This window comes from Tenrec ecaudatus, chromosome 6 (assembly GCF_050624435.1).
Source record: "Tenrec ecaudatus isolate mTenEca1 chromosome 6, mTenEca1.hap1, whole genome shotgun sequence".
Taxonomy (NCBI): domain Eukaryota; kingdom Metazoa; phylum Chordata; class Mammalia; order Afrosoricida; family Tenrecidae; genus Tenrec; species Tenrec ecaudatus.
The window spans coordinates 106,239,637-106,263,134 of record NC_134535.1 but is presented as its reverse complement, the minus strand read 5'-3'; the positions used below and the strand labels follow the sequence as shown (position 1 = coordinate 106,263,134).

Below are 23,498 nucleotides of genomic sequence, written 5' to 3'. Positions count from 1 at the left end.
GTCCAAGGTTGTAACTCACCAGCTGCTGCCCGGGAGGAAGATGAGGCTCGGGAGGGTTGGTTTCCCAAAGGTCTCCGACCACACGGTTTCTTGTTTGTTTGCTTGCCTCGTAGATTATAAAATCCATGAAGGCGAAGTCCGGTTCTTTCTTGTTCACTGCAAGAATGTGGCCACTAGCACCATACCTGTCACATAAAAGATGATCAACAAACATTTAACTAAATTAGGGGTTGGTATGATCCACTTCAACCGGACTGAATATTAGACATTGTGTAGCCCCTCCCGCCTTTAAAGCATCGTAAGGACAACTGTCTGTTTGTAGAAAAATACTTTGAAGAGGTGTGCCATCGTCCGTGTTACGAATGAGTTACTGAGGAGTAACTCGATGATGGTGGACCCACTTCTACTCTGGGTCATTGCAGGTCTTATTTGTTCATCCCTTCTTTGTTGTTGTCTGTGTTGGATTTTGTGTGGGGGTGTGTGCTAATGTTGTTTTCTCCTTCCTTACTTAGAGAAAAGCATGCATTTTGGTTGCAAGCACAGGGTCCCTCAAGCAAACACGTGTGAGGGGCAGTTATGGCATGGACCCCTTTGGGGCAAGAGGGACAATTAGAGATCATCGTTCTGGCATTCTGGTACAGGCATGATTCCCCGTGTGATTTAGAACGACACGCTTGACTGCGTGCATATGGTCATGTGGGCTGGCACCCAGGATGAAAGGAGAGATCTGCAGTAAGCAGATACACCCCGCAGTTGGTTGGTGACTTTATTGGCTTCCTACGGGTCCCATAATATATTACCACGAAGTGGGTGGCTTAAAACAGCACAGATTTATTCTCTCACAGTTCTGGAAGCTAGAAGTCTGAAATTGAGGCGTCAGCAGGCCATGTTCCCTCTGGAGGCTCTGAGTGAGCATATGTCCCATGCTGTTTGCTTAGTTTCTCGTGGTTGTCAGCAGCTACTGGTCTGCCTTAGTTGGTAGAATCCTTCCTCCACTCTTGGCCACTTTTCATAGGACAGTCCTCCCTCTGCGTGTCTGTCTGTCTCCTTCTCAGAACCCATCTTTGGATGGAGGACCCACCTGAATCTAGTATGACCTGATCTTAATCCCCCTAACAGGTGCAAAAAATCCTAATTACGATCACATTCGTAGGTACCAAGTGGCCACAGGTTTTGGTGGGTTATGGGAAACTCTTCAACCAACTACAGCAAGAAAACAGGGGCTCTGATGGTGATTTGGATTCATGGTGACCCCGAGCATGCCAGAGTAGAACGGTGCTGCACGCACAGTGTGCAATGCCCGGTTCCCAGAAGTAGATCGCCCGCCCGCCTTTCTTTCGAGGTGGGGCATCCTGGTACTAGCAAGCTTTCAATTAGCAAGCAAGTGCATGAACCATTTGCTCTACTCAAGATCTCCTACAAGGACCTTGGCATGAGGAGCTGATTCCAAGAGACCCAGTGGAGAGCAAATGTTTTGAGAATGATGAGAGCAATGAATGTACAAATGTGCTTTATACAATGGGTGGATGTATGGATTGTGATATGAGTTGTATGAGCCCCCAATAAAATGATTTAAAACATGTATTCATAAGGAGTAAAGTAATATCATTTTAGCTATTTTTGCACAATTTTTTTAACAATCCGTATAGAAAGCCACATCACTACATCCACCCTCTCGTTGTCTCTTTATCTGTATCCAATCCTACCCCTCTGGCAAGCTCAAATTCCAAGTTTCTCATCTGTAGACACTTTCCCTGCGACTCAAGAGGTGCTGTTTCTTTCTTCCATATTTAGAGGGCTGATTTGTCTGTAGTTCACAAATTTGATAGTAGATCCTTATCATTTTGTAGGAATGTGCATCATATTTGCCAGTTTTCTCATCTTAATGGTTTTTCTTGCCCCATCAAAATTAGGCTATCCCTTGGAGTGGGTCTAATCCCGGAGCCCTGTAGAGGATGTTGTAGTTTTGTCAGCGTGGGGCTGGGAGAGGACGGGAAACAGAGGAATTGTTGGTTGTGAAGAACTTGTGTTCTATGTGCAGCAGTAAAATCTTTTTATGATTTTAGGAAGCCCGAGAGGAGCCAAAAGCAATGGGGTCCCATACAAAAGAGTGTGCTGCAGGAGGTAAGGACTGTTCTCTTTGGACCCCCGAGTGGTCTTTTGTTCGTAGGTGTTATTTTTATGGGTGAAACCTTTCCGAACACAGATAGGGACTGAAGGTTCTGGATTAGGTCAGCCAGTGGGCCTGACTCTTGATTCCTTTTATATAACTTTCCAAACTCTGCTTTCGTGTTGTCCTGGCTTGAAACTCCAGGGGAATCTTTAATTCCGCTGCTGATTCAAGTCTTCGCTGTCCACTGCCTTGACTACTGGCCTCACGGCACCCTCCAAGGACTTGCGATGCCTCAGGCTCTATTTAGAGCTCAGAAGGAAGCCCAAGTTGCTGGCAAATTCTAAGCTCCACTTGGACTTGTTTTTCAGTACCCCGTGTGTTTGGTACCAGTGCCCACACCGAATGGGTCCAAGGGGCGGTTTTGTCAGTGAGGGGTAAGTTAAAGGGACATCAGACAAGATAAGACATGCAAGGGCTCACCCTTGAGGCCATGACTTCAGGAGCCAGATCCAGGCAGAGAGAGAGAATCTATTTCCAACTAAGGCTTACATACTCTCTATGGGCATGCAAGACCCCCTAATTACAGGTAACCACATACATAACAAAGTGGACTGTACCTTAACCCTAAAGGTCCCTGAGTACATTGAAGAGTAACTGAGCGCCAGTGCGGGGGCAGGTAAGGGCGAGTGGCTGTCTTCAGACGATAGCACTGGTCTGCTCCTCCAGTTAAAGCTGAAGGCCACATAGCAGCCAGCCATGCGCTTGTAAGAGGTAACTTTAAGGGAGCACTCTGATGGGAGGATATAGTGGGGAACAAGAGTCATTATGAGGATGTGATTGGGACTCACCTCCAATTCGCAAGGATGAGGCCCTTCCTCCACCCCCAGAAACCCAGCCTGCCTGGCTTTTTAATATATGAGAATAAAGGATGCATCTTATACACTCTCTTCCCATTCTCTGCTTCCCACACCCATGAGAGTAGATAAACTGATATATAAAGAGTAAGTGCTCATCTGTTTTCCTCCCAGCCCTCCTCCATGAGGGTGGCCAAAAGGTAGTGTCTTAGGCTGTGGAGTCGCAAAGACTCCAGAGTGGATTGACCTCTAACTGGCTATGTGAGCTTGGGGAGTGACTTAACATTGAGCCCTCGCTTCCTCATCTGCAGAATGGAAATTGTGGTTGTGAAAAAAGAGGCACATTTTATTAAGAAGATACTGTGTGCTGGGTACTAGGCTGGTGGTGCAGTGGCGGAAGCGTTGGACTATTAACCACAGGGTCGGTGGTTCAAAGCTACCAGCCACTCCTAGGAAGAACGAGCATGCTGTCTGCTCCTAAAAAGCTTTACAGTCTTGGAAGCCCCATGAAGCAATTCTACTCTGCTCCATAGGGTCCTTATGAGCTGGAATCAACTTGCTGGCAGTGGGTGGGCGAGTGCATGAAGTACTGGGCTAAATTTTTCTTCTGCATAATTTGATTTCATTCTTCCAAATACTGTGGAGGCATATGAACTGTGATTCAGCTTTCTAGTTTGTGAGCTGTACATAAAAACAATGTCTATACCACATAAAGTTTGCCGCGAAGATTTAACAAATGAAATGCTCATAAAAATTGAAAAAGTAAAAAAAAAATTGGCCGCTACATGAAAGTAATTAATAGCATGCTAATTGGGTAGCTGATTTGACGCAAGTGTGACTCACCAAGGTCACAGAGCCATATCAAACCTCAGATTTAAACGAACCACTTTCAACTCTAAATCCAGCGCTCTTAATATTTAATTTGCTCTCCTCCTTGTAAAGTTATGATAAGGTCCCTAATATGTGTAAAGGATCTTGTTCTGAGGCTGGCATATGGTAATCCTGCAGTTAATGGTAATGTCATGGTGACACTTGCTACCTATGTGGTTAGCACCACCACCACCACCACCACCACATCAACTACTGTGGCTGACCCTGAGAAGGAAGGAAGGATGGACGGACCAGGGTACCAGAGGAAGAGGGCCACTTAGTATGGGATCAAGTCCGCCAAACATTGAAGTGCCAAGAGAACGAATCAGGTTCTCCCTTGATTCCGAGATGCCCTCAGTTTCAGAGAGCACTCACACTGATGTCTGAGTGGGGACCCCAGTGGCAGGGCTCAGTGTTCTGTTAAAGAACATAAGCAGACAGTGGTAGCTGGCTATGGTCTTGGGCATAATTCAATAAAATGGTCTTGCTTTGCAGGGATAGGACAGAAAAGACTTGATCTAATGTGCCTTTAGACAGTGAGACTTTTTAACCAAATGCTATTTTGTCCTTGAATAGACACAGCTGCTTCCCCTCTTCCTGCAGCTACTGTGAAATCGGTCAACTTTAGACAAAGTGACAAGTAAGTTTTTCTTCAAGTAGCATGCTAATATGATTCGTTCTACCGTTGGATCGTGTCTCATCTGAATCCTTGGTTTCTCTACAGCATTTCTGCGAACGAGAAGGAGGTGGAGGTGAGTTGAAGGCACAACTTGTTTCTTGTATTGAAGTGTTGCAGACATACTTTCATTAGTCGCTTCGGACTTGTGCTCAAAGTCTCGATGCGGCGTCTGTCCGGCGGCGTGGCAGTGAATGAGTGCAGAGACGCCCGCGCGCGTCAGAGTGATGTGCCTGCGCGGCGGGCAGAAGCCCGCGCACAGCCCGGGATTAGGTGGGAATGTTTGACCCCGTCCAATGTTCTCGCCTCACCCGCAACCTTACTTTGACAACAGGCCGAGTTTCTCAGGTTATCCTTGGGATTTAAGTGTGACTGGTTCACCTTGGAAAAGAGACTGAAACTTGAAGAGAGGTCCCGTGACTTGGCAGAAGAAAACTTGAAGAAGGAAATCTCAAACTGCTTGAAGCTACTAGAGGTTAGAATCAGAATGTTTGGGGACTCTCCGTAGTTAGGTGGGAGAGAGACGAGGCTTTCGACGCCCATTGGATTTATAGTATTAGGAACCCACAAGGGACAGTTGTGTTCTCGGCTTTGGGGCTGCTATGGGTAGGAATTCACTCAATCGCAGTGATGCTAACGTCTGACAGTGAGGTGTGCTGTGATTTTTTAATCTGACTATGTTGTTAATAAACTTTTTCATAATTATAAGTGTGTGACAGATAGCAAGCCCTACCTGACCCGAATGTGGGTCAGGCTAATGTGAGAGAGAGAGAAAAGGCTGATATGAGATTGTAAGCAATTAAACAAAACAGAGCTTTCAGAGTCGATTAGATGAGTCATCTGCTTTCTCATTAGAGTTTCAAGTAGATATCAGATAGTAGTATAATCAGACATAAAATTGGGCAATCAAAGATAACATCAATTTCAAGCTTCATTGAAGGGAATTAGAAGATTCACTTAGGATTAATTAAAGAAAGAAAATGGTGACTAATTTCAGCTCATAGAAATATAACCACAACTGCTGTCCTTCCATCCTGTGACGTTACCATCAGTGTAGAGATGGGCTGGGAAATGATGAAGGAACTCAAAACTGAGAAACCATAGTCTCGTGTGCTCCATCCTTCCTGATGGGAGGTGGTTATTGAAACTACAGAAGGAAACTATGTCTGACAAGATGCTTCCAATTGGCCAGCAACCCCCAGACAGTGACTGATATACCGTATATACTCGAATAGAAGCCGACCCGAATATCAGCCGAGGCACCTAATTTGACCACAAAAACGGCATTTAAAATGTGCTGAAAAACTCGGCTTATACATGAGTATATACAGTACATCTCTCCATCTGTTCCAGAAGCAGCCACCATTCCTTGAGCACCTAGTAGATGTGTCAAACGTTTAGCATCTATTAACTTAGCCGTAGGGGTGCCAACCTCTGATCTATCCCCTCTAACCACAGTACACCTGGAAAGGTGAGGCAGCATCTCCTGGCAGATGAGGAAACAACAAATCTCTAACTCACATTTCTGGAATTAGAATGTAATTCCAATTAGTGGTGCCTTAGAGTTTTATTGGCAAGGCCTCTACATGCTGGATTGAACATGGATTACGAATGCCTATTGTAATCAATGACATTTAGATTTGGACAAGCTTAGAAACCAGCATATGGTCACAGAGTGACTGTGGTAAAAATTATCCCCGGCTTGTTCGCTTCAAATCGCTGTTCTCTTACTGCTGTACCTACTTTAAGCAGCAGGAAGAGCCTGCCCCAGGGACGGCCATCACTCCTGACCCAGGACAAAGACGTGCGTATTCCTTCAGAGTCCAGCAACGGGATACACGCCTAGTCAGCCCAATCACATTCTGTAACAGCTGAAAGAGCAAGTGCAGTCTCAGAGCAGCTCTGATTCCCAGGACATGTGAACGCTTTTCTTGAAAAGTCGAAACTGCACTCCTCGTGTGACATGTTCCATTTGTTTATAAACACAGCGTCTTCACCAGTACCCCGCAATCACATCACATTCCATTCACCACAGGGAAGTTATGTACATGCAAAAAGAGAGTGCAAATGTGGGCATGAGCGAAGGAAGGAGTCGACAAAAGACAGGAAGGGTTCTGTCACTACATGCACAGTCTACTAGACAGCCAGCGAATAGGGATTTTTAAAATATTATTATCCCGCCTGCTGATTTTTATCTACCAGCAAGGTCATTGAGATCTGACTAGCCGCCCTCACAATTTCGTATTAGAACGATGTGTTTGGAACAGATCCATTGTTGTACGTTCTTCTCCGTGCAGGCTTTAACACCTCTCTGTGAAGACGACCACCAGGCCCAGGAAGTCATTAAGAAGCTGGAGCAAAGCATGTCGTTTCTTAGCCAGTGCACATTACGCATGGCCAGTAGGGCCGAGATGTTGGGAGCCATAAATCAGGTAAACTGTCTCTCTCTCTCTCTCTCTAGCTACAATCAAAGTACTACAAGACTTTGTTTGCTCTGAGTTTGTGGATTATGATTGTAGAATATATTTGTGCATTATAATTGGTGGAATAAATTTGTATCGGGCTGTTCTTTCTAGTGAAGCAAAACCATCTATGTATAAGAAAGAAATGCGTATCGAGAGAAAATGTCCCACAGAGTTGCAGAAGGGGACAAACCCAGCCAGGCTCAAACACATAGATCAGATACTAAGCTGGAGGCACTTCCCAATTTGAGCACCAGCTAGGGCCAATGAACCAGGTAGCAGGAAGATACATCAGGAGGCAAGCTGAGGGGGTCAGAGTGCAGTGCAGCCAAGGTCGGCAGACAACGTGGCAGGCCACTCACAGTTCCTAGGGTCAGTCGGCAACAGGGCAAGCTGCCAGCCCAAGTCCCAAGAAGCCAGATGCAGGATCTAGGCCATCAAGAATAAATAAGGAAGTTATATAGGACATAGGCCACACCCCCAAGTAGCTAGGCTGTGACCTGAGTAAAGGGTTGCACTCCACCCAGATCTGCTCACAACTGTTTGGCTGCTCATAGAAAGGCCCTCACAGAGCTCTTGCTATTATGTTCGGTCACATCATGGGAGAGGCCACAACAGCCAAGCTGCTGGGAATTTTGGCCCGGCCAAGTTGGCACAAAAACTATCCCAGCATTTTAAAAAGTATATGATTATTGTATAACATACATGTTTGATAAAGGAAAAATAGAGAATGAAATATGCAAACAAAACTATAAAGAAAACCCCCTTGTCAGCCATCATTTTTTAAATGATATAACCTCATGTGTTCTCTCTTCTGACAGATACAGAGAGATATAAGCTGAATTGACTCCGGTGCATGGCAACTTTGCATATAATGAAAGGAAATGCTAGCCAGACCTGTGCGATCCTCACTTAGCCTTAATGTTCAAGTTCATTGTTGTGGCTCCTCCTCCATTCAAAGTTTTAATCTACTTCTTTTTCATTCAACACATAGCATGGACGACTTTCTAAACGATAAACATATACACATATACAGCTTCATTTTACTGTGCCCAACTCTCGATAGTTGCTCTTTTAAAGATGACCCTGGCACTTTGATATTCTATGCAATGCTCCAATAAATATCCCGATATACTAATTTTTACACTTCATTCAGAAAGAAGTGAAATTTCAAAATTACCTCATGGGAAAATCAGTGGAAACATGAATCTTTAAAAATATATATACCTAATAGATTTGGTAGATACAGTATTAAGGGACATTTAATTAATTATGGTCATAGTTTTAGCTTGATATTTTGTCTATACATTTTAAAAATATCTAGCTTCTGCATCACTTTTCATTAAACAATAAGATTTCATTTTAAAGTTTATGAGTGCACAAAATTTTTAAAAGTCAAGCAGTTCTATGTTTTATTGTTCGATTCCTATGTGCCAGAATAAGCTCTGATAGCTTTTGGTTTGTTGGGTTATTTGTTTCTTTGTGTGTATTTACATCTGTATCTCTAAGTCCTGTGCTTACACGGCCACATAGAGATTTGTTTTCTGTTTCCAGCCTTATCTGCGTGATGATTTCTTGATACAATATGGAGTGTTTTCTTCTCCATCAGTCTCGGCTTGCATGGATCTTTCCCATGATCCTCCTCCCTGCTATCGCCCTGCCATTTTTCCTTGCCAAGCTTAAATTCCCTTTAAATTTTAGCTCTATGTATGTACCGCACCCCCACCCCTCACCCTTTCCATTCCCTCTTGCTTATTGGGCACATGTACAGCCTTGTTGAATTCACTTCCTCTGCTCTGTGCTTGCTTGGGCGGCCAACCAAAGCACCATAAAGCACACACTCCTCTGCGGACTGCACCGCTTAACATTCATCATCACACACTTCCAGTGGCTCTCAGATGATGTCCCCCATTTCCCATCCCTCACTTCTAAAGAACAATTTCCCAGCCTTGCTCCTCAAACCACCAGCATTTCCTCATCCATCTGCTCTGTCAACTGATATCTTGCTTCCTACATCACGGAGACAGTTGAAACAATTAGAAGAGGTCCGTCAGAAACTCCGATCCTGCTAGTTTCTGAACCCTTCCCTCCTGTTACTGACTGAAGATGAGTTGCCTTCGTATTCTCTGAACCGAGCCACACCTGTGTGTACGTTTCCTGAGCCTCTAACTTGCACGCGAATTTGGGTTCCGTTTCTCCCCTCTCTTGAATACTTATAATCTTCCCATTCTACTGACCCACCTCAACTCTACACAAATAAACCATTGTTTATGAGATGCAAAAAGTAACACAAATATTACAACCGACAAAAAACAACCAGCTTTCTAAAAGCTATCCTTGCCTCTTCTTCTCTGGCTACCACACCAAATCTTACCTCAAAATAATTGTTCTTACCGCCTCCCACTCATCTCAGCCCACTCTCTTCTCAACCTATGTCTCCAGAATATTAACTTTACCAAGTTCGCTAATGATTATCAGACTCAGTTTCTCTGGCTGCCTGCCTGCTGCGCCGACATGACTGAGCTCCGTTTTCTTTTGGAACTACCTTCTTCCCTTGGCTTCCCCACGACATCCCTGGGTTTTCACTGAGCACCACTTGCAGCTGCTTCCACATTCTTTCAGGGCCTACCCCTTCCCTGGGACATCTTCAATGGGGGGACCCCAATATCTACCCTTGTGCCTCTGAGCTCTAGCTGCCTTCAATCTACATGTGATCCCAGTTAGCTGAAGACCCACATTCGTATGTTCAGCCTGGACTACTGCTTTGTGTTGAAAAATAAAATCAACTACCGCCTACTCAACATGACTACTTTGATATTTAATAAGCAATTCAAACTTAACATGTCCAAGACTAAACTATATTTAGTCCTTCAAAACTGGCTTCACGCACAGTCTCCAAGGGCAACTGCTCGTGCTAAAAATTCCTTCGGAATAATTCTTGCTCCCTTTCTCTCATACCCTATATTAGATCCTGTCACAGATTCTATTGGCTCTACCATCAAAATATACCTGGAATCCATCCTCTACTTTCCTCTTCACTGCTGCCATTTTTATTGAAGCCAACACTCTACTTCTCCCCGGTTAGCCAGCAGTTCCTACCAGATCTCCCTGCTTCCAGCCTCTTCTCCATAGTCCTGCCCCACAATCTATTTTCAATATAAAATAACCAGAGAATGTCTTTTAAATTTTAAGTCAGGTTGTCTTACTTTGGGGCTCAAAGCCCTCCACTGGCACCTCTGTGACTCAGTCAAAGCCAAAGTCCCCACAAGGGCTTCCGGAGTCTCCATGACTTCCTTGCCCGCTTTCCTCTTGGACTTTACCACCCACGACTCTTGTCCCCAACCCCAGTCTCACTTGCTATGGCTGAGAAGCTAGATGAGAGTGGGGAAATGTGTATTTGGTCCCTCAAGCAAGGACTAAGCCAGAACTAGAGTTGCTAAGCAAACCCCCAGACTAAGAGAGCATTTGCAGCTGTTATACGGGAATCTGGAAGTAAAGCGGAGTTATGAATACAGGGGGCAAGATTTTACTTCCTGGGCAGGAGATGACTTGTTGGACCCCTTGCTTCTAACTGTTGTCCAGGTTGGTCTGGGGGATCCCGGTTTCTAGCAGCTTTTTGTTACTTAGCCAGAATTCTTGTGTTCTGGGTCAACTGTCCTTTGGGGGCATGTTCTGAGGGCTTAATCTGGGAATAACTGATACTCACTTGCTGTGCTTGGATGCTTCCTCTGGGAGAGAAAGACTCAAAAGCAACGAGTCACCAGGGAGGAAAGAACAGGTTAACTTATGGGCAATATATGAGCTATCTATTTTAGTACATTGTGACAGTGTCTCTTAGATCCTAAGGATAGGTTCACTGAGCAAGCTGAGGATTTGCAACATCTGAAGAATTGCAACGGAGGGCTAAGCAGGTTGGGGAGTGGTCTCATTATCTCCCAGCCTGGTACCCCTTCTGATCATGCCACCTTAGGGACAGGGCCACCGTTGGCCCCTAGTTCTAGGGGTTGCCTCTACCTACAATACCCTTCCTGTCAAGGCTTATTCAAGTGCCACCTTCACAGAAAGCCCTTCCTTGGCCGTCCTAAGCAAAATTTCACAGGAATTCTGAATATGCTGAATCTGTAACAGGTCTCAATAAATGCCTGTGAACACGAGTAAGTTATTGAATGCGTGATCATAGATCAATATTTAGTGTTAGCATTAAAATGACCATGCTGATGTAGATGTTTGTGACAGAAGACACAGTGGTCCGTCACGATGGCTTTTTCTCTTTCTGTACAGATTTGCATTCTTTATGGCATTTTTGGTTTTGGTTATTGTTGTTATTTCTATTGAATTGTTTCCTATTATCATCTCATCTTTGTGTTTGTGTGTGATTGTTATCTGTTTCTTAGGAGCACGTATTCTTTCCCACATTTCTTTTAGAGTCTAGCTCTTCCAACCCATGAAAATTCATGAGGTATTTTGTCAATTTTGCTTTCTTTGAGATATTGCTTCTAGAGACTTCCACCTGTGTCAACTGGGGCTGGCTGTTCTATGGGTCCATTGAAACTCTTCAGGAACTATTTTAAGATTCCTTTCACTTCCTCTTTTTAGTTGATCCACTTCCTGCTCAATTCCTTTAGCTTGCGGTTTAACTCGCTGCTTCCTGAAGGGGGAAAAAGAATATATGGGAGGTAAACTTTTCGAGATGTTGCATGACTGAAATGTATTTACTCTGTCGTCATGATTCATTGCTAGTTTAGCTTCCAGGTTAAAGATCATTTCTCTTATCATTTTCATTAAATTGCTTCATTTTTTAAAACTTAGCATCAATACTGCTTCATTTTTTTAAACTTAGCATTACCACTGAAATCTGATGCCAGTTAGTCTGCATTTTCTATATGTTCTCAAATGTCCCATTATTTGAATAGTGTCACTCCTGAGCCAATACGCCCTCCTCCCCTTTTTACCTCTTAATCTTTTCAATACCAGTTTCAGGAAGATTTCGTCAACTTTGTCTTGAAACTCTCCTGTTGAAATTTGTCTTGTGCTTTGTAGCTGCAGCAGCATTGACCGTTGCTCTCAGAATGCCCGTCTCATCGTTCTAAAGAGGACCCTAACTCTGAACTGAAGGATCAGTTTCCTGGAAGTTTCAGTCTCCCTACAGCTTACTTCCTCCCGTTTGTCTCAGTGTTTCGGTCTCCACCTTTCATTCTGGAGACTTCATTGTCTGGTGACACCTGAATTTGTTCAGCTGATTGGGAACTCTCTCTGACTGTTGTACGGAGCAGGTTCTTGTGTACTGAGCCTTCCAAATGCTAAGGTGATACTTTGGGGTACACTTAAAGTCAGTATTTGGGGAATTTTTATCTCGAGATGTTAGATTCCCCAAGAAAAATCTTCCAACTGCCTGCCTTGAGGGGTTAAGTGCTGCTGCCTGTATGTGAGAGCTGGGAAAAGGAGTAAGGCTGGGAGGACTCTGAGATCATTAGGTTTATTGTGCCAACCTGGCGATGAACACATGTGGGATTAATTGAAGGGCCGAGAGATAAAGGGCTCAGTGAACTTCGCCTTGCTAGTTCTCGGGTCTCTTGCTTTGTGATGGTCAGACCAGGGTGCAGCTTCCTTAGCCAGTTCCCTGCTTCAGCTTGCAAGGCCCACTTCCTGCAGGACAACCCTGTGGAGAAGCCATATGGACCTACCTCAGTGCAGCTCTGGGTGCTGGAGCAGCTGTGTGGAGACCCCTGCCAGCGCTGAGATGCTTACATGTTCACTGATTCAGCTTTCCTCCTGCAGTCGGTGTCATAGTGTGTGTTTTGTGATATTGAGGAGGACTTTGTAGATTGGTGTCGGACATATGGGCTAATGGTGGACTTGTGGGCTTGGGCAGCACAGAGTTGGGATGCTTTCTTAATGTACACTTTTATATAAAACTGTCTCTTAGACAGATGAGTTTCTGTGGATTTGTTTCCCTAGTCTACCCAGACTTACGGTCTCCATATTCAGAACCAACACAGACGTTTACTTAAATCTGTGGTTTTCAGGGTCGTAATACTCACCATCTGATATCACAAACCTCTCTCACTCATTCCAGAGATTCAACCTTATTCTCTTTCAGGAATGTGATGAATGGGAAGTTGCTCCATGTAAGGAAGGAAATCTGTGGCTCTAATTGCTTTCTGCACATACTTTGAACAAGTATCTATTCACACACTCACTTCCAAGGGTCCTCGTGTCAATCTCGAGGCTCGTTACCTACTCCAGGTTGCCTCTATAGGCTCCCCTTATGGCCTTTGTCAGGATTCAGGGATTTCGATTGTTGTGAGTCACTTGTCATTAGTACTTCTGCCCAGCATCCCAAATGCCATTGCGCTTATAATCTCTATTACACTGTGTACTCTTGGAGACTCATTGATTTTTAAAAACATGGTTAATTGTAATTTCATTGGAACGTAGGGATGCAATGATGCATGTCATCAATGTGCATCTTTCCGGGATATTGAGCGTAGTAGTTTTAACATCATGTTGCTTTTTCCTCCCCTCCTAGGAAAGCAGGGTGAGTAAGGCAGTCGAAGTGATGATTCAACATGTGGAAAACCTGAAGAGAATGTACGCCAAGGAGCATGCAGAGTTAGAAGAACTGAAGCAGGTGCTTTTGCAGAATGAACGCTCTTTTAACCCTCTTGGAGATGAAGGTAATAGATAAAATTTAAGATGACAAAACATTTTTTAAGTTAACAGTATCATTTTCCTAACCACGTCCTCTTTTATTTTCTCCCTCCCTAAATCTTTGTATGCGTTATAGTATAAGACCTTAAGAGTAAGGTTGTACTAGATGAGAAAACTAGTTGAGAGTCATGAAGGATTTATTGGTAATGAAGCTGAAAATGTACCCAATCTATTCAGATATCTGAAATGAGTGAGTACATTCAATCCAGGCCACAAAGGTGACCCTTCTATTGTCTTTGAGTCAGATCAGACCGCTATGTGTTAAAGAGTAGGACTGGGCTCCACGGGGATTTGGCTGGCTTTAATCACATGGAAGCAAATCACTAGGACTTTCTTGATAGCTGAGAGCAAGGCATTTGTGCCACCCACGGACCTAAGCTGACCGAGTATTTCTCTGTTTTGGATATGGTAGGGTTCATCATTTCTCCGCATATAAAGTGAGGTAGAAAAACTTAAGTTAGTCTCATCAGCATGGTTTTGTACCATGGCACCATAGAATAGATGGACAAACAGGCCTTCCTGAGGCCATGGGTCATGTCTTGTCACACAGTTTATACAAATCTTACAATAGTTTTTGTTAAATGAACAGTGCAAACTTTGGGGGGCAGAATTCAATAGTGAACTCCTCCTGCTAGGAAGAGTAGACATGCGTAGTACTCTCCTGATCTGTGTCTCACAATTCATTAATTGAGCAGATGTCTTCTAAATGACACCAGTTGGTGATGACCTAGCAGCATGGTGGTTAAGTATTCAATTGCTAACGAAAAGGTTGATGGTTTGAATCTACCAGCCATTATGCAGGAGAAAGCTGTGGCTGTGAAAAAAACTAAAATAAAAAAGACAGCCTTGTAATCCGATAGGGTGGCTTTATTCTGCCCTATGTCCTTCAGGGTCATATGAATGGGAATCGGAATCGACTTGATGGCAGTGGTTTGGTTTACATGCTAGGTAGGCATTTCAGAGATCAACAATGACGGGAATAATTGTTTGTCACCGGCATAAATGGTAATTGTTATGATAATGGAGATCTTTCACTGCTCAGTAGTCTCTAAGGCTGAAAATAACTCTTTTCTGACCATTGCATTTTTTCTAGAGAATGAAGACTCTTCCTTTCACTAAGTTACATATGTAATTTGTAAAATGTGTTTTCCCTTCAGATGACTGCCAAATTAAAAAACGTTCAGCTTCTCTAAACTCCAAGGTAATTATTAGTGTCTCCTAATTCATCCATCAAATGCTTACAAGGTGGTTTTTAAAATATTATTTGAAGCAATATGGTTTTAAATGTAAATCATAAAGAGGTAGTTTAATTTATATATGTATGTATGTGTGTATTTGTATTTATAAGCATGTGTTTTTATATTTCCTGCTATATTATTATTTTAATTACATCTATTGCTAGGATCAGGAAAGCTATTATAATAATTTCTACATATTTCTTTCTCATGTAAAATAAAAGTTGAAAATAGGTAAGTCAATGATGGTAAAAGATCTTTACCAGATTCATAGGGACTAGACTCCACCTCCCTTCCCACTCCATCATTCTCAGCTCTTGTATTCCACCACACAGCCATTTGATTGATCACAGCTACAGGTCCAGCACCATGTCACTCCATGGTTACATCCAGTCACCCTCCAAATATGAAAGAAGCAATCTCTCTCTCTCTCTCTCTCTCTCTCTCTCTCTCTCTCTATCTCACACACACACACACACCACCACCACCACTACTTGTTAGACGCCCCAAATGACAGTTCCCTTTTCTTTCCTGGCTGAACATAAAACTGGGACATACTTTATATTTATATTACTCAGGGTTCTGTTTGTTTCTAAATAAATGGGGGACAATAGGATATTAACCGTCAAACAGAGGCAGACATAGATAGAAAATCAGATTTTTTTAAGCTAATGACTTTATAATTATTCCATACAAATTCCTCTTTTTCTCAAATAAACTGCAAAGCACTGAAGTTAAGTGATTAATTAGATCTTGTAAAGGTAGAACCCAGGTTTCTTAGGCCTCAGTTTGAAATTCTGGATGCTCTCTGACCTATGGTGGTTTTAAAAAAAGATTTACCATAAAAATACTTTCATATATTTACTTCATTTAAGATGTTTTGATACCCCAAAGTTGTTCTTATCTAAGCTTTAAGAACCACTAATCATACACAGGCTTTTTTTATGGAAAGCATAAGTCTGACATATACACATATCTATGCATGAAAACATCAGGCTCATCTGACTGTTTAAATGGGAACAAACAAATAGGGTACACAATGGACCACTTTTTGAGTTGGGAAAAACCTTTGCAGGCATCAAAGCAGAGAGGATGATGGTTGATGCTGCCCAGTAGGCTCCAACTCGCAGCAAGTCTGTACCACGTCTCAGACGCTGCCCGGAGCTGCTCCACTGAGTCACTGACGCAGCCTCGGTGTCTATCTCCTTGCCGCTCTTCCTCTTCTTCACTGACCCTCGACTTGAGCAAGGCCGGGCACTTTCAATATTCTCTGCTGACCTCACGATTCAGGTGCACCTCTTCACCTGTAGCCTTGCTTCTTCTTTGTCCATCTTTCCCACGCCTATGAGGCTACGGACAACCCCATGGCTTGCAAATCACACCGTCTCCTCCTCTGACGTGGTATCTGAGGGAGGTTGGTTGTGTCTCATGTGGTGCTTCTAGGGAAAATCGAGAGGCGGTTCAGAGGAGGCAACGGTGTGATCTGGAAGAGCTCAGTCACAAGGTGATCCTAGAATACACTGATGAGGATAAAGGAGGAGAGGAAGGGAGGTCACGTCTCCAACAGAGCCTGTCGTCACTGCTGCTGCTTGTTTTGACTCGTCGTGCGTTGTCCTGCATCTACCAGTCTCTGCTGAACTGCTCTTCTGAATACTGGGGCTATCTTGTCCTCCTCCCCCTCTGCTTCTCTGCACCCACCAGTCCCATTGCAGCTCCTTCTGTGTTCTGTGGCTTTAAGAAAAGGGGGAGGGGAGCAGGAGTCTTTTTTTTTTTCCTCCTTAGCTGTAGGACTCAATATTTTCAATTTTGGAAGAACTAAAAGATAAATAAACTGTTCTTTTGTTGTTGTTGTGAAAAAGAAGAAATGAAAAGAAAATACCATGTTTTGATACTCTGTGACTTAGGTAAAGATTTACCAAGCAAAATACATATACTGTTACATTCAGTACATCATATGCATTTTAATTCTGCTCATCCACTGAAACCCCTCTCCCACTTCCTCCCTGTGTTCCTCTTCTTTCCTAACCCTCTGGGATTTGTCCTTGGGTAAATGCTACCCTCTTGATCATAACTAGTTCATGATCCTAACTCGGTGGTGTGTTCACTTCCAGACCTGGAGGGTAAAGGCCAGACATTTGGGCCTCCTGCCAGTCCTACCTGACCAGTAAGTCTGGTCTCTCTTAGGATTTTGAGTTCTGATCCACGTTTTCTGATACTTGATTCTCATCAGAGGAGCTAGTTGTGGTAGCTGGGCATCAGCTAGTTCTTCTGGTGTCAGAGTTATGAGGACTGAGGTCTACGTGGTCCCTCGTCTGTTGAACTGTTTCCATGCGTCTTTCGATTCGTGTCATTTTTTTCCCCTGGATTAGGTAAAATCAATCACTGTACCTCACATGGCTGCTTCCTGAGAGCGTTGAAGATCCCAGTGCAGGATGCTGTGTGATTTCTTGACAGCTGCTTGCATGAGTTTTGATTGTGGGTCCAAGTAGAATGAAATCCTTGACAACTGCTTGTCAAGAGGTTGTGAGGATTTTGGTTTTCTTTCCACAAGGTTAGAAGCCATGCTGAAGGCTGTAGTTTTTTATCTTTATCAGAATGTTTTCAAGTCCTCTTTGCCTTCAGTAAGCACGATTGTGTTGTCTGCACATTACAGGTTGCCAATAGCTTTTCTCCAATCCTGATGCTGTGTGCTTCATGTAGCCCGGTTTCTCAGACTATTTGTTTAGCATACGGATTGAATAAGTATGTTGAAAGGGTACAAGACTGATGAATAGATTGGGTTCCTGTAACAATAAAAATGTTTCTTGGGGGAAACACCATGAACAAGGGTCCTAAGCAGGCGGTTCACAGAGCAGAATGCACAAGGTTGTTAAAATGGGAAACACAGGTTCAGTGTTACTAGAAATCAAATCAATGTAAACCAAAGCAAACTAGATTTTTTTATCTGATAGGCAAAATTTACAATAACCCACTGTTAGGGAAGGTGGAATATTTTGGGGAACAATTTGGCTATAGTAAAAGAACCTTTAAAATATTTCAATTGTTTTAACTCGGCAGTGGCACGTGCATAGATGTATCTGTTTCATCAGTGTTACATATACGAGTAAAATATTGAGAATTTTTCTAAATGCCCCTTTTCCTCCATGTAGCCATCTTCTCTGCGAAGAGTGACCATTGCCTCTTTGCCCAGAAATATTGGAAATGCAGTAATGGTAAACAGATTCCTAAGCACTTTGAGTAAAATGTTTATTGATTTTCCGTATCACAAAAAAACATGAGCAGACCCCTCACTAAACTCCTACTTTCTCATTTCTTTAACATCTCAACTTCAAAAGGTGGCTGGCATGGAAAACAATGATCGATTCAATAGGAGATCAAGCAGTTGGTAAGTTTAATTTTATGATTGCTTTTTTTCAGAGCCTTACTATTCTATAATGGGGCTAACAGAAACGAGCACTTGAAATAAGTGACACAGTAACATATGTCTAGTACAGAGTAAAGGCAAAATAAATAAGTATCCATTGAATGTCATCAGACCGCTTTATTGTAAAATATAAGTTATGTGATTGTCACAAATTAATTATGCAAAGTGTTCTTAATTTAAGCAATAGGAAATAAATTGGCAGTAGCTAAAGATATATTTCAGTTGACAAGTGGGTGTGACCGTGATCGTCTTTATTTAGGCGTATTTTGGGGTCAAAGCAGAGCGAACACCGTCCCTCATTACATCGGTTTATCAGCACCTACTCATGGGCGGATGCGGAGGAAGACAAGGGCGAACTGAAGTAAGTGCAGGCCGTGTGCTGACTTAACCTGGCCGTCAACAGTGGGCATCGCGTTTATTTTGAGATTAGATCAAAGCTTATCAGAAATATAGTTCTTTCTGAAATACTTGTACAAACTGTACCACACTATGTAAATGCTAGTTTGTGACTTCATTCACTTTTGTAGTACTCAAACTTGCAAGGTTAGAGGTCATGAGTTAGACAAGTTTCTGGAATTTGCCAGGCATGCAAAGATAATTTTTTCCTCAATGATATCCAGCCCTCAGGGGAAAAGGACAATCAAGAGCTACTGAAATAAAATATTCATTAACCTAAATTTTTAAAAAACATTTTATTAGGGGCTCATACAACTCTTATCACCATCCATACATATACATACATCAATTGTATAAAGCACATCCATACATTCCCCGCCCCAATCATTCTCAAAGCATTTGCTCTCCACTTAAGCCCCTTGCATCAGGTCCTCTTTTTTTTCCCCTCCCTCCCCGCTCCCCCCTCCCTCATGAGCCCTTTGTAATTTATACATTGTTATTTTGTCATATCTTGCCCTATCCGGAGTCTCCCTTCCCCCCTTCTCTGCTGTCCATCTCCCAGGGAGGAGGTCACATGTGGATCCTTGTAATCAGTTCCCCCTTTCCAACCCACTCACCCTCCACTCTCCCAGCATCGCCCCTCATACCCTTGGTCCTGAAGGTATCATCCACCCTGGATTCCCTGTACCTCCAGCCCTCATATGTACCAGTGTACAACCTCAGCCCTATCCAGCCCTGCAAGGTAGAATTTGGATCATGGTAGTTGGGGGGAGTAACCTAAATTTTACAATTAATTTTTAGATAAAATTTGTGTAGAATATGCGTATAATGTATGTACATATATGCAACATATATGTACTGTGTATCTCTCATTTTTGTGACTCAAAAGTAAGAGAAACATAAAATTCTATCTAGTAAATCAATCAAAACCTAACAGCATATATCCTTCCATGGTGAAAGGGGATCATTTATCAGCCTTCAGGTTAGATCGAGTGAAGCACAAGGCTGAGATAAGGAAAGAGGGCGATGGAGAAATGCTGCCTCTCAGTGATTGTGTCACCTTGGGTAATGGCTTAACCTTGCATTGTCTTGGTTTCCTCATCAGCACAATCAAGGATTTTAAGGAAAGGGATATGTATGCGCTTTCTATATACTCATGAAGTACTTCCTACGTGATAGGCAGTGGAGGCTAGGATTACAAAGAATAGCCGGTACAGAGCCTACTTCCAAAGAGTCTATATTTTTGTTTTCATTTTTGAATCCACTTGGGAGTCTGCTTCCCTTCGTTTTCCAGTGCTGGCAGAGCAAAGGTACCGCTGGTGAATGGTTTTAGCCAACAATGCTCCACGCTCTCATAATGAGCGGCCAGAAGTCGGAATTCAGGGTGCCAACTTAGAAGGCGATCTCTCTGTTGGTTCTGGAAGAAGGTCACTGCGTCTTCTGAGTGGTCTTCACGTTACTTCCAGTCTCTTCCTACATCTCTGCCTCGCGTAGCTTACTTGGCAAATCTTTTTTAGATCTCAAAAGAAATTGATTCAAAATGCACCCTACACTAATCCTGCCCCATGAACATAAGAAAACAATCCATTCTCAAGTGGGATTGTAATCACAAGCATAGAGGTTAGGATTTATAATAGATATTTTGAGGGGCACAATACAGTTTCTGACATTATTGGATGTGCAACAAACTCTAACGCAATAGATCAAGAGACGCATCAAGAGTGTGTGATCTTGTTGTTGGAATGCATGTCCTGTCAAAATGTCTCATGAATATATTTCTTAAAAAGAAAGGTGTATTGTCACAGCAAGAATTTCCTTGTCCGTGTAGCTCAGGTATCATGAACATAGATAAAGTGAAAAATAAAATAAAAATAACAAAATTATCAAGAACAACAACAAAATAGTATGACTTCCATTGGGGGTCTTTGTAAGCAAAACACCTTGAAAACCTTTCAACAATGTAAATGATTTGGGCCCAAACAAGACTAACACCTATTTAAAGATGCTTGATTGAAAAAAAATAATTTAGGCATGTTCCTTTTAGCATTTGTTGGGTGATTTATGAGTTTGGGATTTTGAAATTCAAGTCCAAAGAGGAACTCATCTGTCTTCATTTTCTAGTGCTGCCATCACAGAAACACCCCACGTAGGTGGCTTTAATGAATGCAAGTTTATTTTCCAACAGTGGAGCAGGCTCCAAGTCCAAATGCAGGGTCCCAATGGTAGAGAAAGGTTCCCTGCTTTCGTTGACTCTGGGGAAACGCCCTGGTCTTTTGTCAGCTTATGTATGCGCTCAGTTCCTTGGCGATCTTCACACAGTCTGGTATCTATTACCCCCACCTCTGCTTGCTTCTCTGTGCCTGAGCTGTTCATTTGCTATCGCAACATTCATTGGTTTAAGACACACTCCACACAAAGATAGCCTGTGAACAAAGAAAATCCTATTCCCCAAAGGGAGGACATGCACAAGTTACAGGGGTTACAACTCAGCATGCTACCATATAATACATTATACTAGAAATACAACGTGTAACATAGCATTACAGCCTTTGCCCGCCACCCCCACCCCAATTCCTGACATGCAAAACACAATCTCATTGTATGAACCATTTACCTCAAACATGCGATACTTCAGGGGTCTTCTATCCTGGTACAGTTTTTTTCATCACCCGTGAGTGGGTGAGGTCTAGAACACAAGTTATCTGTTTTCAAAATACAATAGCAAGGCGGAAATTTCCATAATAAATGGGGGGAATTAGAAGGAAAGAAGGGTGTACGGTCACGGGCAAGTCTGAGAATTAGCAAGACAAATTCCACTGGCTCTCAGGCCTTGAAAATGATGCTGTTCTGCTGGCCCATAGGTAAGGGCTCTGTCCTCAGACCGTAGGATTCAGCCCACCTGCTAGTCCCATTGAGATGGAGATTCTGTTCTCTCAGTTTAGGGCAGCTCTGTTTTTTAGTCCACTTGAGTGGTGGCTCCTGCAGGTTCCATTCTTTTTCTTGTTGGACATGACAGCCCCGTCCGTCCCCTCCGCTTTGGGTGGCACATATGAACCACAGCTGAATTGCTGGAGATCTGACGCTGTGAAACCTGGGTGCCCAGTGCCATCCTTTGAAGCCTGGAAGGCTGTGACTCCAACCCTTCATAGGGGGGCAGCTCTACTTCCTGTAGTTATGGTGGTCTCAGAAGTGATTCTGGGATGGCCTCTTCCTTTCTTGGAGGACAAGCATTAAAATGAGAGCTCCTTTGGACAGCTTCCTGCCTGCAGAATTCTAAGAGACATAGTTTTCCTTCCTTTGATCCCGTCTCTAAGTCGTTCATTCGGAGCGGATGGATTTTCTTCTATGTTCATTGACTAGAACCCTCAGATCTTGCAGCCCTATCCTTGGTGAAACTCCTGGCACACGTGTCTTGCGACTGTCCAAGAGTTTTCCACACGGTTAGGGGCCGTTTTCATTTCACACAGTTCCTTTTAAAGACGACAGCTTTCCTCTTGCACTTTCCTATAAGCAGCAAGGAGAAACCTTTCAAGATCCTGCTGTACCAGCTCACCATCTAGAGACCCACATTTCTGACTTCCAAATGTGAGCTCTCACCAAACAGTGGACCATAATTCACATTCACAGCGACTGCGTGGCAAGGATCGCCCGCCCTCACTTGTCTCATCCCATGTTCATCGTTTAAATGTAAAGCCTTCCCATCTAACCTCCACATTGCTAGTAAAGTACGTAACATCCGCTGCCAGTGGCAAACCTGTTCTCTAAGACGAGAGAGCCTTTTTCTATAGCTCTGTCTTCTGGGCCCTCATGAAGATTCTCCACAATTCTAATATTCGAAGCAATCTAGGTTTTTACTAGAAGGTACCTGAAAACTCTGCCAGTCTCTTCCCCAACACTCAGCTCCGAAACTATTTCCACGTTTTCATGGGTGTGTGAAGGCAGCACCCCACTCTTCCAGTACCGCATTGTCTTAATTGTCTAGCGATGCTAATAGTCCTGGCGGCTTCTTGGGTTATGAATTGGGTTGTGTTGTGAGGTCAGCAGTTAGAATCCACAGCCACTCTGAGGGAGAAAGACCAGGTTTTCTGCTCCCGTCCAGATTTACAGCCTCAGAAGCCCACAGGGGCCGTGATATTCGGTCCAATAGAGTTGCTGAGAGCCAGAGTCGACTCGATGGCAGGGAGTTGAGGTTTTGTGATAGAAAAGCCATAAGAGGAGGGCATCAACAAACAGAAATTTATATTCCCACAGGCTGAGAGGCCAGAATCGAAATTCAGGATGCCCATTCTAGACAGACTTTCTCTCTGTTGACTCTGGAGAAGGGAGCTCCTTGTCTCTTGGGTTTCTGCTCCTGCACGACCTTCATGTAACTTGCCATCTCTCTTCCTCCATCTCTGCCTACTTCTCGATGTCTGCTCTGCTTATTGTGTATCTCAAAGGTGATTGATTAGCTTAACACATCCTGCACCAAGATGGCTCCATTTATTAGCAAAGGAACCCCTATTCCAAATGGGGTTATAGCCAGAAAGAGACCCGTTAAGGTTTACAACACAGTTTGCGGGGGGGGGGGGGGGAATACAATTCAGTCCATAGGTGATAATGAAGCACGTTCTGTTTAATGAAGGGCCCTCACTGTAGACTACATTTAACTTAAAAGTCATTTCATTCGCTGTATCTCAGCTCACTGAATAGATTGTTTTAAGTATCTCTATGTCCATAAATGTTTTCCCTCTTGAAGTTATTCCACACTCATTTAT

At 43.3% G+C, this 23,498-nt stretch overlaps 1 protein-coding gene across 2 annotated transcripts in view; it reads left to right on the top strand.

Annotated features, from left to right (window-relative positions):
- Positions 1 to 23,498, top strand: part of IRAG2 (inositol 1,4,5-triphosphate receptor associated 2) — a 42,292-nt gene that overhangs the window by 16,498 nt on the left and 2,296 nt on the right. For both annotated transcript variants that reach the window (XM_075553050.1, XM_075553051.1), the window contains 10 exons: positions 2,067 to 2,124; positions 4,414 to 4,477; positions 4,562 to 4,589; positions 4,848 to 4,988; positions 6,811 to 6,945; positions 13,505 to 13,652; positions 14,844 to 14,887; positions 18,071 to 18,133; positions 18,257 to 18,306; positions 18,605 to 18,706. In XM_075553050.1, the coding sequence (XP_075409165.1) occupies positions 2,067 to 2,124; positions 4,414 to 4,477; positions 4,562 to 4,589; positions 4,848 to 4,988; positions 6,811 to 6,945; positions 13,505 to 13,652; positions 14,844 to 14,887; positions 18,071 to 18,133; positions 18,257 to 18,306; positions 18,605 to 18,706 (833 nt within the window). The remainder of the gene's footprint in view (positions 1 to 2,066; positions 2,125 to 4,413; positions 4,478 to 4,561; positions 4,590 to 4,847; positions 4,989 to 6,810; positions 6,946 to 13,504; positions 13,653 to 14,843; positions 14,888 to 18,070; positions 18,134 to 18,256; positions 18,307 to 18,604; positions 18,707 to 23,498) is intronic.